Source organism: Notamacropus eugenii, chromosome 7 (genome assembly GCF_028372415.1).
Source record: "Notamacropus eugenii isolate mMacEug1 chromosome 7, mMacEug1.pri_v2, whole genome shotgun sequence".
NCBI lineage: Eukaryota > Metazoa > Chordata > Mammalia > Diprotodontia > Macropodidae > Notamacropus > Notamacropus eugenii.
The window spans coordinates 31,169,782-31,184,140 of record NC_092878.1 but is presented as its reverse complement, the minus strand read 5'-3'; the positions used below and the strand labels follow the sequence as shown (position 1 = coordinate 31,184,140).

At 39.0% G+C, this 14,359-nt stretch overlaps 1 protein-coding gene across 9 annotated transcripts in view; it reads right to left on the bottom strand.

The window, feature by feature from the left end:
• Positions 1–14,359, bottom strand: part of LOC140513769 (TP53-binding protein 1-like) — a 130,744-nt gene that overhangs the window by 54,495 nt on the left and 61,890 nt on the right. For all 9 annotated transcript variants that reach the window (XR_011970322.1, XR_011970323.1, XM_072623725.1 and 6 more), the window contains one exon: positions 1,581–1,811. Coding sequence is in view for 7 of the 9 variants with exons in the window: in XM_072623725.1 (XP_072479826.1) it covers positions 1,581–1,811 (231 nt within the window). In the remaining 2 variants the exon portion in view is untranslated. The remainder of the gene's footprint in view (positions 1–1,580; positions 1,812–14,359) is intronic.

Below are 14,359 nucleotides of genomic sequence, written 5' to 3'. Positions count from 1 at the left end.
GCAGGCAGAATCAGAACAAATAACTATTTGGGGGAAAAAATCTCTGCAGCAAATATCTCTGATGAGGTTCTGACATCTAAACTACAGAGAAAATCGGTACAAACAGAAAATAAGACTCATCTTCCAGTAAATAAATGGTCAAATACTATGAATAAGAGGTCTGCAAATAAAGAACTCTAGGCTACCAACAATCACCTGAAATCTCTAAGCGTAAGAAAAACGCAAGTGAAAACAGCTCGGAAGCTCTATTCCACACCCTTCAGACGGGCAGAGAGAACCAAAAACGGAAAAGAAAAATTGCTGGAAGGGCCACGGGAGAACAGGCACGTTAATTAATGCACTGCTGGTGGAACTGGGAAGTTGTCAAGTCAATCTGGAAAATAATTTGAAAAATATATCCAAAAGATAAAAACTGTGTATACCCTTTGATCCAGTGTAAAACAAACAAGAAAGAGCACTAGGTTTAGGGGCAGAGGGCCTGGGTTCAAGTTCCAACTTTGCTACTAACTACCTGTGTTGCAAATTATTTAACCCAAGGTACTATTAAATTCTATGATCCTATGACTTTTGAAAGTACAGGGTTGATATGGCTTCTTGGGTTCAGAGATTTGCCACATCTAATCCCTAACAACCTAATATTCTCCTTCTGCCAATGCCACTCTATCCTGGTACCCATCTTCAATGCCTACTTGCCCTAGGACCCACATCTCCATACATCCCAATCAGAAAATACTTTCTAGTTTTAAAAAAAATCCTAACAAAGGAAAAGAAACTATACAAAAAGAGTAAGACAAGGTAAACGAGCAGCAAACTATCTATTCTCATACTGTCTATAGTCTCATACTAAGTGATCCTAAATTGTTCTATCTCACTATAATTCCTCAGTCCTCATGTGTCCCATACTGATTCACTCTTGACCTAGAACTCCACTCAGCTCATTCAATTCCCTTGTGGTCTCAAACGAAAATACTGTCTTTTCTCCTTGAAAGATGCCATGCTAATTTTATGATGTTCCCATATCATCCCACAAGGGCATTATGGCTCTAGTTTATTCACATTCCATCATACCAGGTTCACTATCAAATAACTAGGGAGTTTTTGATTGAATAATCAAGAATATTTAGTACTTCTAGTATACTATTACTTAATGACCCAAATCAAAGTATGAAAATGCAACCATTATAGACAGCATTCCCAGTGCTTCAATAATGAGGAAATTCATCCCAACACAAAGTCACCTCTCCCCAAAATTCACACTAGCTAATCTTTCTACTGTTAACACTGCTTAGGAAAAAAAGGGAGTTTGCATGATATATCCTTATACTGTTAGAGATCATCAGTGTGCTGGTTAGTTTTGCTGAACTTTAAAAAATTGTTTTTAATTTTTGTTCTAAGGCAAATTCAGAGGGAAAGGAGAAGGATGTACTAAGAGAAGATTATGATATTAAAAACAAAAAGCATCAATAAAACTGAGAAAAAATTTAAAAAGAAAGAGGGAGTGCTAAGAATAGCCAAGATTATTGCTTAATTGGGTCAATAATACAAAATACCAAAGGGGCCAGAAACTTTTCATAGCTTACCCAGATATGCATAAAAAGATAACTTCCTTTCCAAACTCAATTGCAAGGACTCTTCACTCGCCTCAGTCTCAGGGCTCACCAGTTTCATTTTCAGACTCAATTTTTCATCCACTTCTGGGACAGCTCTGGAATCCCCTTTTTCACTTTCATCAGTAACATCGTTGGACCCCACAGAACTTTCAGCCATGACATCACTGGCTGCTAAGGGGCTCTCTGAATAGCTGTCCACAACTGAAAGAAAGGAAGGAGGAGGAAGGAGAAAAAAACCCCACTAAAGCACACACATTAAATACAGCCTCTCAGGGTCTTCCGTTTGCCTCTGCAATTCCACAGGTCTGCAAGATCCAAGCTGTTGTACCTAGAAGAGATCCTGTCACAAATATCCACAACTACACGCTGTCATTGACACCTGGTCTTAAGAGGAGCAACAGGATTCAGTTCCACTTCCACATCTGGATTTAGGATGCTGCATGAGCCCTCAGCCAACCCACATCTGCCAGCATCAGGCATAGGTAGCAGGAAACTCCAGACGGCATGACAGTTACCTCCCAGCACTGACTAGAGAAAACAAATAGATTAATGTAGAACGCTACTGCGCTGCTGAAGAGGAGCGAGCTACCTAACCATCCCTGCCTGTCAAGCAGAAATATGACATGCACATGGTGTTGCCCAGGAACACATCTGTGAGCTTTAATGTCCCTGCCTAAAACCGAGCTTTCTCTCTTTTCAGGCAGTCTGGTAAACTCTCCTCCCTCCTTTTCCGATGCTCATTCTAACTTTTCCTTTTCTCCAGTGTTCCACACAAGGTAGCTGCTTACTCAATCAATGAATGACTAAAACATTTATGAAGCACTTACTATGTGCCCAGCCCTCTGCTACATTTTGGGATTGCAAAGTCTCCTGCCCTCAAGATTACAGCAATGTTTAATTTTTTTTTTTGGTAGTTGACTCCCCTCTACACCTTGATTATCTTCTGTGAAAAAGCAAGCACGGTCAACTTCTACTATACAAATGGTATATTGTTTAAAAGGTCAAAAAAATTATCAAAATGTAAGAAACTGGAAACTGTCACCAGATCCTCAATGGGACTAGAATGAGACTATGAAGATCTGCAGTCAGTCACATTCTTTAAAGTTTACTCCTGAAGCAAGAAGAATAAATGATATAACCCAGTCCCAATTTCTTCGCTGGTCCTAAGGATATCCTTTTTATAAAGGATGACACCTCAGAGTTTCTAGCTCAAAGAGTGTCAGTTTCATATCACTCATCAATAGGAGTACTGTATCTCCTTGGACCTAATTTAAGATGCCCAATCAAAGGTGGAGTTGTGTTGGTCAATGGTGGGATAACATCATCTTCCTTAGGCAAAGTGAAATGAAATGGTGTTTCTGAAAAAGACAGACACAAAATAAGCAATAAAAGAGTAAACTTTAAAGGAGGCCGACTGGGAACCATTCTATTCCCTTGTCCCCAAATTCTCCTCCCGTCATACCATTCCCAGGCGTCATGTCTCCTTCGTAATTTCCATTTCCTCACCATATTGTCTTACAACCCTTAGATGAATATAGATGAATTTAAGCAATGACTGTATAGGCAACTTTATCCTAGAAACTACCCCATAACCTGTTCTGCTATTCAACTACCAACTATTAACTTCTTTCAGTTTGTGGTTTATTTGTTGTTAACTTTTTAAGAACTCTTTTTTCAAAGCAAGTCTTTAATGTTATAAAGATACACTAGAAAGTGTCTCTTCTCTCCTTTTTCCAAACTAATTCTCACCTTTTAGGAAAGACAAGTACTAAAATCAGAGGCCTTGGCTTTAGAAATACCTAGCACAGTGTATCCTGCACATAGAAGGAGATTAATATTAGGGAAAAGAAATTAAGCTAATCTTTTCTTGAATTATTTAAATCTTAAAATCCCACCCCCAAAAAAATCATAGCAAAGAGGATTACACTGACAGACCTAATATCATCCCGTCTAAGTAAGAGAGAGTCTCCAAAATACACTTAAACTGTGAGAGCAACAAAACGTTCAGTATTTTACAATTTGCATAAAAGTAGCATTACTGTTACAAAATGAAACTAAATAGATCATTTAATAAAATTTCCTGCCTAAAGCATAACAGTCCTCTATAACATTCCTGACAAGCTGCCTGCATTCCCTGTTCTTACAGAACTAAGCGATTCCTTTGTACAGCCTCGTTTCCATTTTTGGTATGCCCTCTTTTCATTCCATAATCAGTAAGTTCTCTATAAGTCACACTGCTGTCTGAGGCTTCTCCTCCTTATCTTCTTCATCAAGATTGTTCACACATACCTTTTAAAAACTCTAACGAGCTCAATGACCAGCCATGAAGCAAGACGGGAGAGCTAATGCATTCAGGTAGAAGAATAAGACATATATTTTTTAGACGTGACAAATGTGAGAAGCTGTTTCGTTTGACTATGCATCTTTGTTACAAGGGTCTTCTTTTTCTTGTCTTTTTGGTGGGGGGATGAACAGGAAGAAAATAGTTTTATGGATTGAAAAAAATTATTTAAAAATTTTTGTTCTTCATTTCCTATTTCTCCTAAATTGAGTGACTTTGCTCAGTGGGTGTCAATCCATGACAGTATACTTATCTTCACCAAACTTCTTCCAATCTAATTCTCCTCAAGTCTAGGTTACATATGATATTCCATTGAGTGTTCTCTCCCTGGTAATTCTAAGATGTTCTATGTTCTATCAACGTTTTCAGTGTTTCTACTTCATTTATCAATTCTACCTTGCTCATCTAAATCTGAATCTGAGTAAGATTCCTGTGAACTTTCTCCATCTTGTGAAAAGCTAAACTATTGGTAAAGCAAATAAAGAAAGCCCAATTCAAATGCCACTCCTCTGTGAAGCTGAGGTACTGCTAACTTACTGTCCAGCCTAGTTAACTTTTTCCCCCAAATATGTTATATCCTATAACTAAATCTAGATTATATCTATAAGACTGTGTTTATTTACTGGTGTTAAGATCTCAATTTTATTATTTTCCACACCCTGCACAATGTTCTACAAATATCTGAGGTCATGAATTATCAATCCAGTCTTTCTTTTCATTTGTTTTGCAGTCCCCTCCACTGTTATCTGTATTTCTATGCCACATCTATCATTCTCTATCGTATCCTATTCAGTGGGTATATCTGTACACTGTTCTCAAATGAGCAAATCTCCACACAAGTATATTCTTTCTAGTCCTTATGAGATCTACCTTTAGTTAAGATGCAAACAGCTCAATCCTCTTCTCTAACATTAATAGCCACCTGTTCACTTCCTGAATTCTCCTCTTCTAAATTCCCAATTTCCTGACAAATCTTTGGCCCAGAAATCTCTCTGTGTCTCTGTGTCTGTGTCTGTGTCTGTGTGTCTGTCTCTCTCTCTCTCTTTCTCTCTCTCTCTCTCTCTCACACACACACACACACACACACCCCTTTCTTTTGTCTTTAACCTCCTTGGGGCATACATATATATTTTAAGCACACATATACACTCACATATACATACACACACACACACACACACACTTGTGTGTGTGTGTGTGTGTGTGTATTCCCCTAAGGAGGTTAAAGAAAGGTCCCATACACAGCAAAATATTCATTGAAGCCCTTTTTGTGGTGGCAAAGAAATGAAAACAACATAGATCCCCACTGACTGGAGAATGGCTAAAAACAATTATGGTACATGAATGTAATGGAATATTACATAATAAAAAATACAGAAATGGAGAAGACTTACATGAACTGACAGAAATCAAAGTAACAGGACCAGGAAACCTTACACATAATGACCACAATAATATAAATGGAAAGAATCAAAAAAAGCCCGGAACACTGTCATTAGAACGACTGCGTAGCCTGACCCTGGAGAACAGGTAAGAAAACGTGGCTCCCTTTCTTCTTGCGTGGGTGGGGAACCGCAGAAACACCGCATATAGTACCAACTATGGTTTCCTGGTTGGTTTTGAGCTGCCTTTTTTCCTTTTCCTTTTTATCCATTGTTACAAGGGATAAACTGCTAGGCAGGGAAGGCAGGCATGGGCTACACTGAGAAAAGAAGGTATAATTAAAAGGCTGTGGCGAGTGATCAGATATGGGGACGAGAAGGAAGAGTCAGAGATGAATGAAAAGCTAAACTTCTACGAAGTGACAGTATCAACCAAACTACCAGAGAAGTACTTTACAGAGCTAGGGAAAGAAAACAAAGGCCAGGACTCTCAAGAGAATGCAAGGACCTAAAACACTCCCGAAGGACTCTTGAGGCAAAGGCCATCCACATCCAGAGGAAGAACTGTGGAATAGGAACACAGAATGAAGCAGACTATCTTCTCGTGTGATGTTTTGTTTTGGTTTGGTTTTTCTCATAGTTTCTCCCATTCGTTTTAATTCTTCTGTGCAACATGACTAATGCGAAAATGTGTTTAATAAGAATGTATGTGTAGAGCCCACATAAGACTGCAAGTCGTCTCAGGTCGGGGGAGGGAGGGAGAGAAAATTTAAATCTTAAGGAAGTGATTGATGAACACTGAAAAGAAATTAATTAAATTAAAAAACAAACAACAACAACAAAAAGAATCTCAGGAGAAATTATGAAAAAAAATTGAGAAAAAAAAGACAGTTAATAGTACCACACCTTGAATTATACTACAAAGACAGGGTCATCTAAGTAATTTGGTACTAGCTTAAAAAAGAGATCTTGATTCTTAGAACAAATTAGATACTTAACATACAGAAGCAAATAAACGGTGGTAGAGTGTTTGAAAAGCTCCAAGACGCCAACTAACAGGGTAAAGATTTACTATCTGACAAAACTGCCATGAAAAATACAAAGTCGTCTAACAAAAATTAGGCACTGGCCTCCACCTCACACCATAGAGTCTCACACTAGTCCAAATGAACATGGCTTATACACCACCCATGACATAACAAATTAGACAAGCAAAGAAGAAATTAACTTTCAGATTTATGGTGATGGGAAAAGTTCGTGCACGATCAAACAAGGATGGAGAGGTGATATCACAGAAGACTGAAGAGACAACTTTACTCCAAGAAAACTTTAAAGTTTTTATGTAAAGAAAACCAATGCAGTTAAAGTTACAAGAGAACCAAGTATAACTAGGGAAAAAAATCTTTGCAGAAAGTTTCTCTGATACAAGTCTCATTTCTAACATATATATGGGACTGATTCAAATCTGTAAGAACAAGAGCCAAAATGGTCAGAAACGACAAAGTTATCAAATGAAGAAATCTAGGCCATAACAACCACAAGCAAAATTTGAATTAAGCAGTGGTGTCAAGTAGGATCCTTACGGGCCACATTGTGATTTAGAAAATCATAAATTGGCATCATCTATATTGTACAGTACTTTTACTTTGTTAAACATTTCCCAAGTATGTTTTAATTTGGTCACCGCCTCACTAAGGACTAAGCAGTCTACAAGTTACAAATATGGCACCTCTGAATTAAAGAAACTCTAAGGTTCCATATAACACCCATCAAATTGGCAGAAGACAGATTATTTCATTAATTCATTATTGAAGGGACTACAGGAAAACAAGCAAACTAATGCACTGACGGAAGAGCTGTGAATTGGTCCAGATATTCCAGAGAACACTTTGGAACTATGCCCCAACAATCAATAAGCTGAGCATGTGCTTTGAACCAGGGATACGTAAGGCCTATAAGCCCAAAGAGATCAAAGAAACAGGCAAAGGCCTACAACGGCAGCTCTGTCCAGAGCAGCAAACACTAGAAGCCAACAAGGCATCCTCCCCCTGGGAAGTGTTACACAAATACGCAAACAAATGTTCCAGAAAACGACTGCACCGTAAGAAACGGTGAAATGGGCAGTTTCAGAGAAATCTGTAAAAACTCGAATTTACCGCTACAGAAGCAAATAAGGACTAAGAGGACAATTTACACAGTAACAACATTACTTTAAAAAAAACAGCTTCCCAAGACTTGAGAACTCTGATGAATGCAATTCAAAAGAAATAAATGTGAAGCATGTTATTCACCTCCTGCCTAAAGAGGTGAAGGCTCAAAATACAGAATGCGACATGTTTCTGGTCATGGCCAACAAGACAATCTGCTTTCCTTGACTACAAATATTTGCCATGATGATTTTTTTGGTTGCTGTTTAGGAGAGAAAATAAACGCTTGCTAATTGAACAAAAAACTGAGACGAACAGAGGAAGGGACAGACAGGGAGAAGCAACGGACAGCTTTGTGAATGCAGCACTGGAATTCTAGGGAGAGGTCAGAGATCTGACAGTCATCTGTGTACAGATAAAAAACATCGATATGAGAATGGATGAAAATTCAGAGAAAGAAAGAAGAGTGGAAACTTCTCTTACAGGGCAGGAGGATGGGGCAGGAGATGAAGAAATAGTCAAAAAAGGTGCGAGCAAAAGCAGAAGAAGGAAGTGCTACCGAAACATCAGGAATGGAAAGCATCAAGACGGAACAGGTAAAGAACCAATCAGTCAAAATGCGAGAGGGAGGGAAAAGATGAGGACTGCAGGGGGGAACCTTAAGACAGAAGTTTCAATGGAGAGGTGGGAATACAAACAGGCTATAGCAGGAGCCACTGCAGACTTCTCTCCTTGCTATTTAGTAATGAAAGGAAGAAAGAAGAGACAAGAGAACAGCTTGAGGGACTGCAGGATGGGAGACTGAACAGGACAAAGGAAAGAGAGTGATGGCACAACGGAATGAGATAAGAGAAGACGTGGGACACAACGAACCAAGGCCACACACAAAGGACTGAGCTTCAGCTAAAGCTAAAGAAGAATAAATCCTTGGGCATGGAGAAGTGAAAACATGAATAAGGACAGAGAAGCGAGGAGTAGGATCATGCCATGAGATTATAGATCATAGCATTACTTCAAATCGATGGGGATGCAGAGGTCATCTAGTCCAAACACCTTCGTTTTACAGATGAGGAAACAGAGGTCTGTAAGCATTAAATTACTTGTCAAAGCCGTTAAATAGCTAGTAAGTAGATCAGGTCCTCTTCACTGTACTATGTCGCCAGTTGGTCAAACAGGTTTTTAAAGTGGTTTACTGTGTATCAGGCACTCTAAGTTCTGTGAATAAAAATAAAGGCAAAAATGTCTTCTCTGCTCTCAAGGAGCTCATTATAATGAGGGAGAGAATAAGAAAATAATTATGCACATACAAGATATACACAAGATAGAAGGTAATCTCCGAGGGAAGGCTGAATCTTGAAGGAAGTCAGCAGCAAGGAGGCGATGGTAAGGAAGGAAGGCACTGCAGGTGTGGGGGAGAGCAGTACAAAAGCACAGGGATTGGTGTATACACAAGGTAGGGCAGTATAAATAGATCATAAGAGTAAAGAACAAAATGTAGTAGAAGACTGGAAAGGTAAGAAAACATCAGACTCTGAAATGCTGTAAGCACCAGAGATTTTTTATTTGAACCTACAAGTCAAATGGGGGTCACTGAAGTTTAATGAGGGAGGAGGGGGATAACATCATGAGATCAGCACCTTATGAAATCACTGGCAGCTGAGTGGAGGATGAAATGGAATGGGGAAAAGACTTCAAGTAGGGAAACCACCTGGAGGGCTATTCCAATAATCTAGGAAAGAAAATGTGGTGAAGGTCTGTAGGCACTAGGTGAGTTAACAAAGGACACGTTATAAGGACATGTTATAAAGGCAGCAACAACACACTTTGCCAACAGACTGGATACACGGAGTGCAAGTAAAGAACTGAGAACAATACCGAGGATATTGTACAAGCCTGCCCTCCAGAGTAAAAGGGCAATTGAGAAGAAGTATGGATTAGGGGCCTTGGTGGGGGAGGGGTGCAATCTCCTGAATTTAAATGAATTTAAAAAAAGATGAGGTTATTTCTTGAGAGGGGAAAGAAAGATTGGAATTGAAGGCTTAAGGGGAAATGAGAAGTTTTAGAAGAGTCACTGCAGTCCAAGTCATGATCAATATGGGATGGATAAAAGGCCTGTTACTCAGCAGCAAGGGTCCAATACAGACTAAACAGAACACACATTCAGGGAATGCAGTCCATAAGTCCGGATGCTTTCTTCCCGAAGGTTTCACTTACTAGAGAACAGGAACAGAAGAGGCAAAAAAACGGAAGGAGAGCTAAGCATTGATGGGGAAGAAACGGTGGAAGAGCTAAGGGCCTATCAGCTCAAGGCTTGTTGAACTGGCTGACAATTTAATCAAGCTGGCCCAAAGAAGAAAGTCGGACCAGAATAACATGGATGACATGGGAGAATGAGAAAGAATGGAGGGATCAAAAATCAGAATATTTTAGTTAGGATCTAAGAAATCATCTACCACATGGAAGCTAACGTCTCCATGAGACAAGGAATATTAAAATAAAGTCAAAAGACTGAAAAAAAGAAGAAAATGTAAGGTATCGAATGGCCAAAAAAAAAATGACTTGAAAAGCAGATCCAGGACAGAGAATTTGAGAAGTCACTGGACTAAGGAGAAAACATGCTACTTACCTCTTGAGAGGCAACAAAATGAGATGATTTTTTCTGATGCGGCCAATATGGAAATTTGTTTTGATTAACTATATGTAATTTTCCCTTTAGACCTCAAGCAGGGGGAAAGAGTTGGTGTGGAAGGGTGAGAAGGCAGATTTCTGCTTGTTGAAATATATATCTGTGTATGTGTGTGTGTAATTTTTTTAAAACAAATTATTAGACTTCCTGAAAACCATGACCAAAAAAAGAAACAAAAAATGTTTCAAGAAAATCTATAAAAGAAACTATCCAAATTTCTTAGAACCATAGGACAAAATAAAAGTAGAAAGAATCCACCCATCACCTCCTGAAAAAAACCCAAAGGAAAACTCTCAGGAACATTATAGCCAAAACTTAGAGCTTTCACATAAAAGAAAAAATAATGCAAGCATGCAGAAAAGAGGAATTTGAGTCACCACTCAAAAGAAATGGAAAGTTTGGAAATATGATATTCCAAAAGGCTTATAAACAAGAATAACTTACTAGAAAAACTATCATTCTATAGTGAGAAAAACGAACTTTTAATAAAAGAGGACTTCCAAGCAATCCTAATGAAAAGACCAAACATTCCTTTGAAATTCAAACACAAGAGTTAAGAGAAACATAAAAAGAGAAACATGAACAAATAATTATAACTTCCCAATGACAAAACAAAAATGCTTACAATCTAAGATGAGGAGATAAAATAAGTAAACCCTCAGAACTCTATCACCATTGGGTTTTATAGAAGAATTCTAATGAAACATTATTTCTATTATAGCTTGATGATTTTAAAAGAATGGAAAAGAAAGAGAAAGAGGAATATAGTAAGGGAGGAAAGGGAGAGAAAAGTTAAGCAAAATCATCTCACATAATCCCGGTGCACAAGTAGAAATCTACAGAAATAAAGAGGAAACGGTGAATCTAACTCTCATCTCAACTGGTCAGAGGGAAGAATGCACACACATACATCCATAATTGGGTATAGAAATATACATTACTCAAGGGGGAAATAGGAGGGAAGGGGAGAAAGGGAGGAGGAATTAGAGGGAGAATGGATATTGGCAGGAATTATTCCTAAGAAAAAGGAGAGGGAAAGGAAAGGGAACAAGCATCTATTAAGGACCCACTACATATCCCAAGCACTACATTAAGGGCTTGACAAATATTAGCTCATTTGATAAACAAACTCTAGGGATATAAAAAATATATATATTCATAGTTCTTTTTGTGGTGGCCCCCAAGGGTGGGCCCATGAATTAGGGAAGGATTCAACAAGTTATGAAATATAAATGCGATGGTGACACTGTGATATCACATATAAATCTGACAGTGTCCTATGGTGCTACAAGAAATTATGAAGAGATGATTTCAGAGATGATGGAATATACTACTCACCTCCTTACAGAGAGATAAAAGCACAGACATGAACGATGCAGACGTGTGTTTTATTTGACTGTAAGTGTGTGTAAGAGGGCTTCTCTTTTTTTTTTATTTTTTATTTTTTATTTTTTTTTATTTTTATTTTTTTAACGTTTAACAATCACTGCCATACAATTGCGATTTTATCCCTCCCCACCCCCCTCACTACCTCCCTCCCTCCCCACGACTGCATACAATTCTGTATAGATTCTACATATACTTTCCTATTGAGTATATTTTCACTATAGTCATGCTATGTAGTCAGACTAAGATAAATGGAAGAATCCGTATAACAAATCAGAACATGATACACAAACAGATACACATACACAAACATGATCTGCTACATTATGTGAGTGACTTCCATATTTCTCTCTCTGAGTGTGGAAGGCATTTTGCCTTGAGGTCCACCATTGGGATTTTTTTTTTTCAGAAGTTCTTGTGTTATTACAAAAATCTAAGTCTACCAGAAAAAACTCTCACACACTGTGGTTGTTGCTGTGCATAAAGTTCTCCTGGTTCTGCTCCTTTCACTCAGCATCAGGTTATATAAGTCCTTCCAGGCCTCTCTGAAGTCTTCTTGTTCATCATTTCTTATGGCACAATAGTACTCCATTACATTCATATACCATAATTTATTCAGCCATTCCCCAATTGATAAGAGGGCTTCTCTTGTTCTCTCTTCTTCAACTTTGGGGGTAAAAGAGAAAGCAGATTTTTGCTTACTGATTTTTGTAAAAGGGATAGTTTCAGGTATGATGAGTCTAAAATGGGACCAGTCCAGTGGGTAACAGTAGAGTGAAGGTAAAGTGGACCACGAATTCCAGGAACCATAAAATGTTAAAAGAATCAGCAATTTCGATATTGAAGCCCCCCAAGGAAATAGGAGAGAAAAAAAGACTAAGCATCAAAGCCACTGAAAAAGGTAGAAAAATGACCTATGTGCTGGCAGGTAACAGCTGTTGGAAGAAGCATGGCAGAACGAGAATCTGGAGGCAGGAATGAGAAGCAAGGACTATGCCAGCTTTTCCAGGCTCATGTGAGATGTGAGGAATAGGAAAGAGGAGCTAGAATTGAAGTGTGCTGCCAAAAATGTGGACTCGTCAGGGAAAAGCTAGATTTTAGTTAATGGCTAAAAGAATCAGAATGAAGGGGAGACAGTGTCATCTGTTTTTCTTTCTTCTGATGACTGGTATCCCTATCTCACCCAGGCCTGATTCCCATACTGACACATTCTGTTTTTCTGACTTAGCCCAGTTTGCCCCTCTGAGGGCTCATCATAATGGTGCCAGACTTCGTGTGAACAACTGACTCGGAGCTCCTAAATTCTAGTGCTCCATCAGCTTCTACGTCTCCCTAAAGGCAGAGGTTACAGCCTCCTCCAAAACCACCCAATCATGTAATTTCAAGAGTATGGTGAGCTCTCCAGTGAGGAAACTCCTGCCAGCAATACAAAACTGCAATGGGTCATCCACTTTTCGTTTTAGAGCACTGCCTGAGGCACCAAGAGGCTAACTGACTTGCCTGAAGTCACACAGCCAGTATGTGTCAGAGGTTAAAATGCAGATTTTGCTCATTCATTTGGTCAGTTCTTTGTCCATTACCAACTCACTGCCACTCAAAGGCTACACTGCAGAGAAAAGGAATATGAAGACGGGGAGGAGTAAATAAGGATGAGAGCATGGTAGGGAGAAGCAGCAGAAAGGGTGACCCAAACAGACCACAACGACCCACAGACAGTAATGATGACAGTCAGCATTCTGTAGGGCATGTGTATGATCAAATTAGGGGATTGGAAGATGGAGAGGTAAACTGCAGAAACAAAAAAAAAGGGGGAAAAGGAACAGAGGATTTCCTCAGCTGGGCAGAGGAAAGAAGAATACATCAAAAAATTGGGGGGTATTAAAAAACATATCAATAAAAATACACTTTTTCAAGAAAAGAAAATCTCCCATTTAGAACATTGATGACTAACATGTGCTTCTCTAATCTAGTCTACAGGTTCTGTTGTCACCAAGCAAGAACAGGTTCTGTGTCCTGTTCAGTCTGCCTCATATCTACAAGCAGAATGAGAGTCTGAACGTATGGGTGAAGTTCTCCCAGATTTGTTTTCTGGAGTCAATACGATATTTCCTCATTCCTGAAGATTTTATAGCACAAAGGTTCCATTTATTATTCAATGAGACTCAACAAACACTTACTAAGCACATGTTATGAGCAAGGCACTGCCTTAGGCACCAGGTGAATAGTCCCTGTTCTCAAAAAATATAAAGAAGTGTTTTGTATTGAACATACAGCTCCAGGAGTCCAGGGTTTCTTTTCAGTCCTCCTCAGTATCGTTTTTTCTACTTTCGACCTCTTGACATTAGTTTAAACTCTTTTATTCCTGCTAGAAATTTATCTCTTTAATAAAATAAAGCAGCAGCACAAATGAAAAGCGATTATTTTGCTTACATGCTCTCGACAGTGAGGGCCCAAAGTGGTGGGCTGCCTTGTGCCACAATGCTGCTGCTTTAGGGCCACGTGGCGCACCTCAACCCTAACGTAGCACAAAGTTGTAAACCTGGACAGCAACCTTAGGAAATGCATTGTAAAATAAAAATATCTTCAAAAACCTGCTCAACTCCAGTAGACATATGACTAGAAGTGACTTCCTGGCCTTCTTCTGATGTATTCAACAAGTTCCAACAAGAAGCTGCAGTCCAGCGGACTCCCAAATATTTAGAGTGCTACGGTCAGGGTCCAGGCCATAACAAAGTGCAGCATCATCAAGCGTTCACCTGACCACAGAAAGCATTTTCACACCAAGGGATGGGAAATCTTTTCATCAC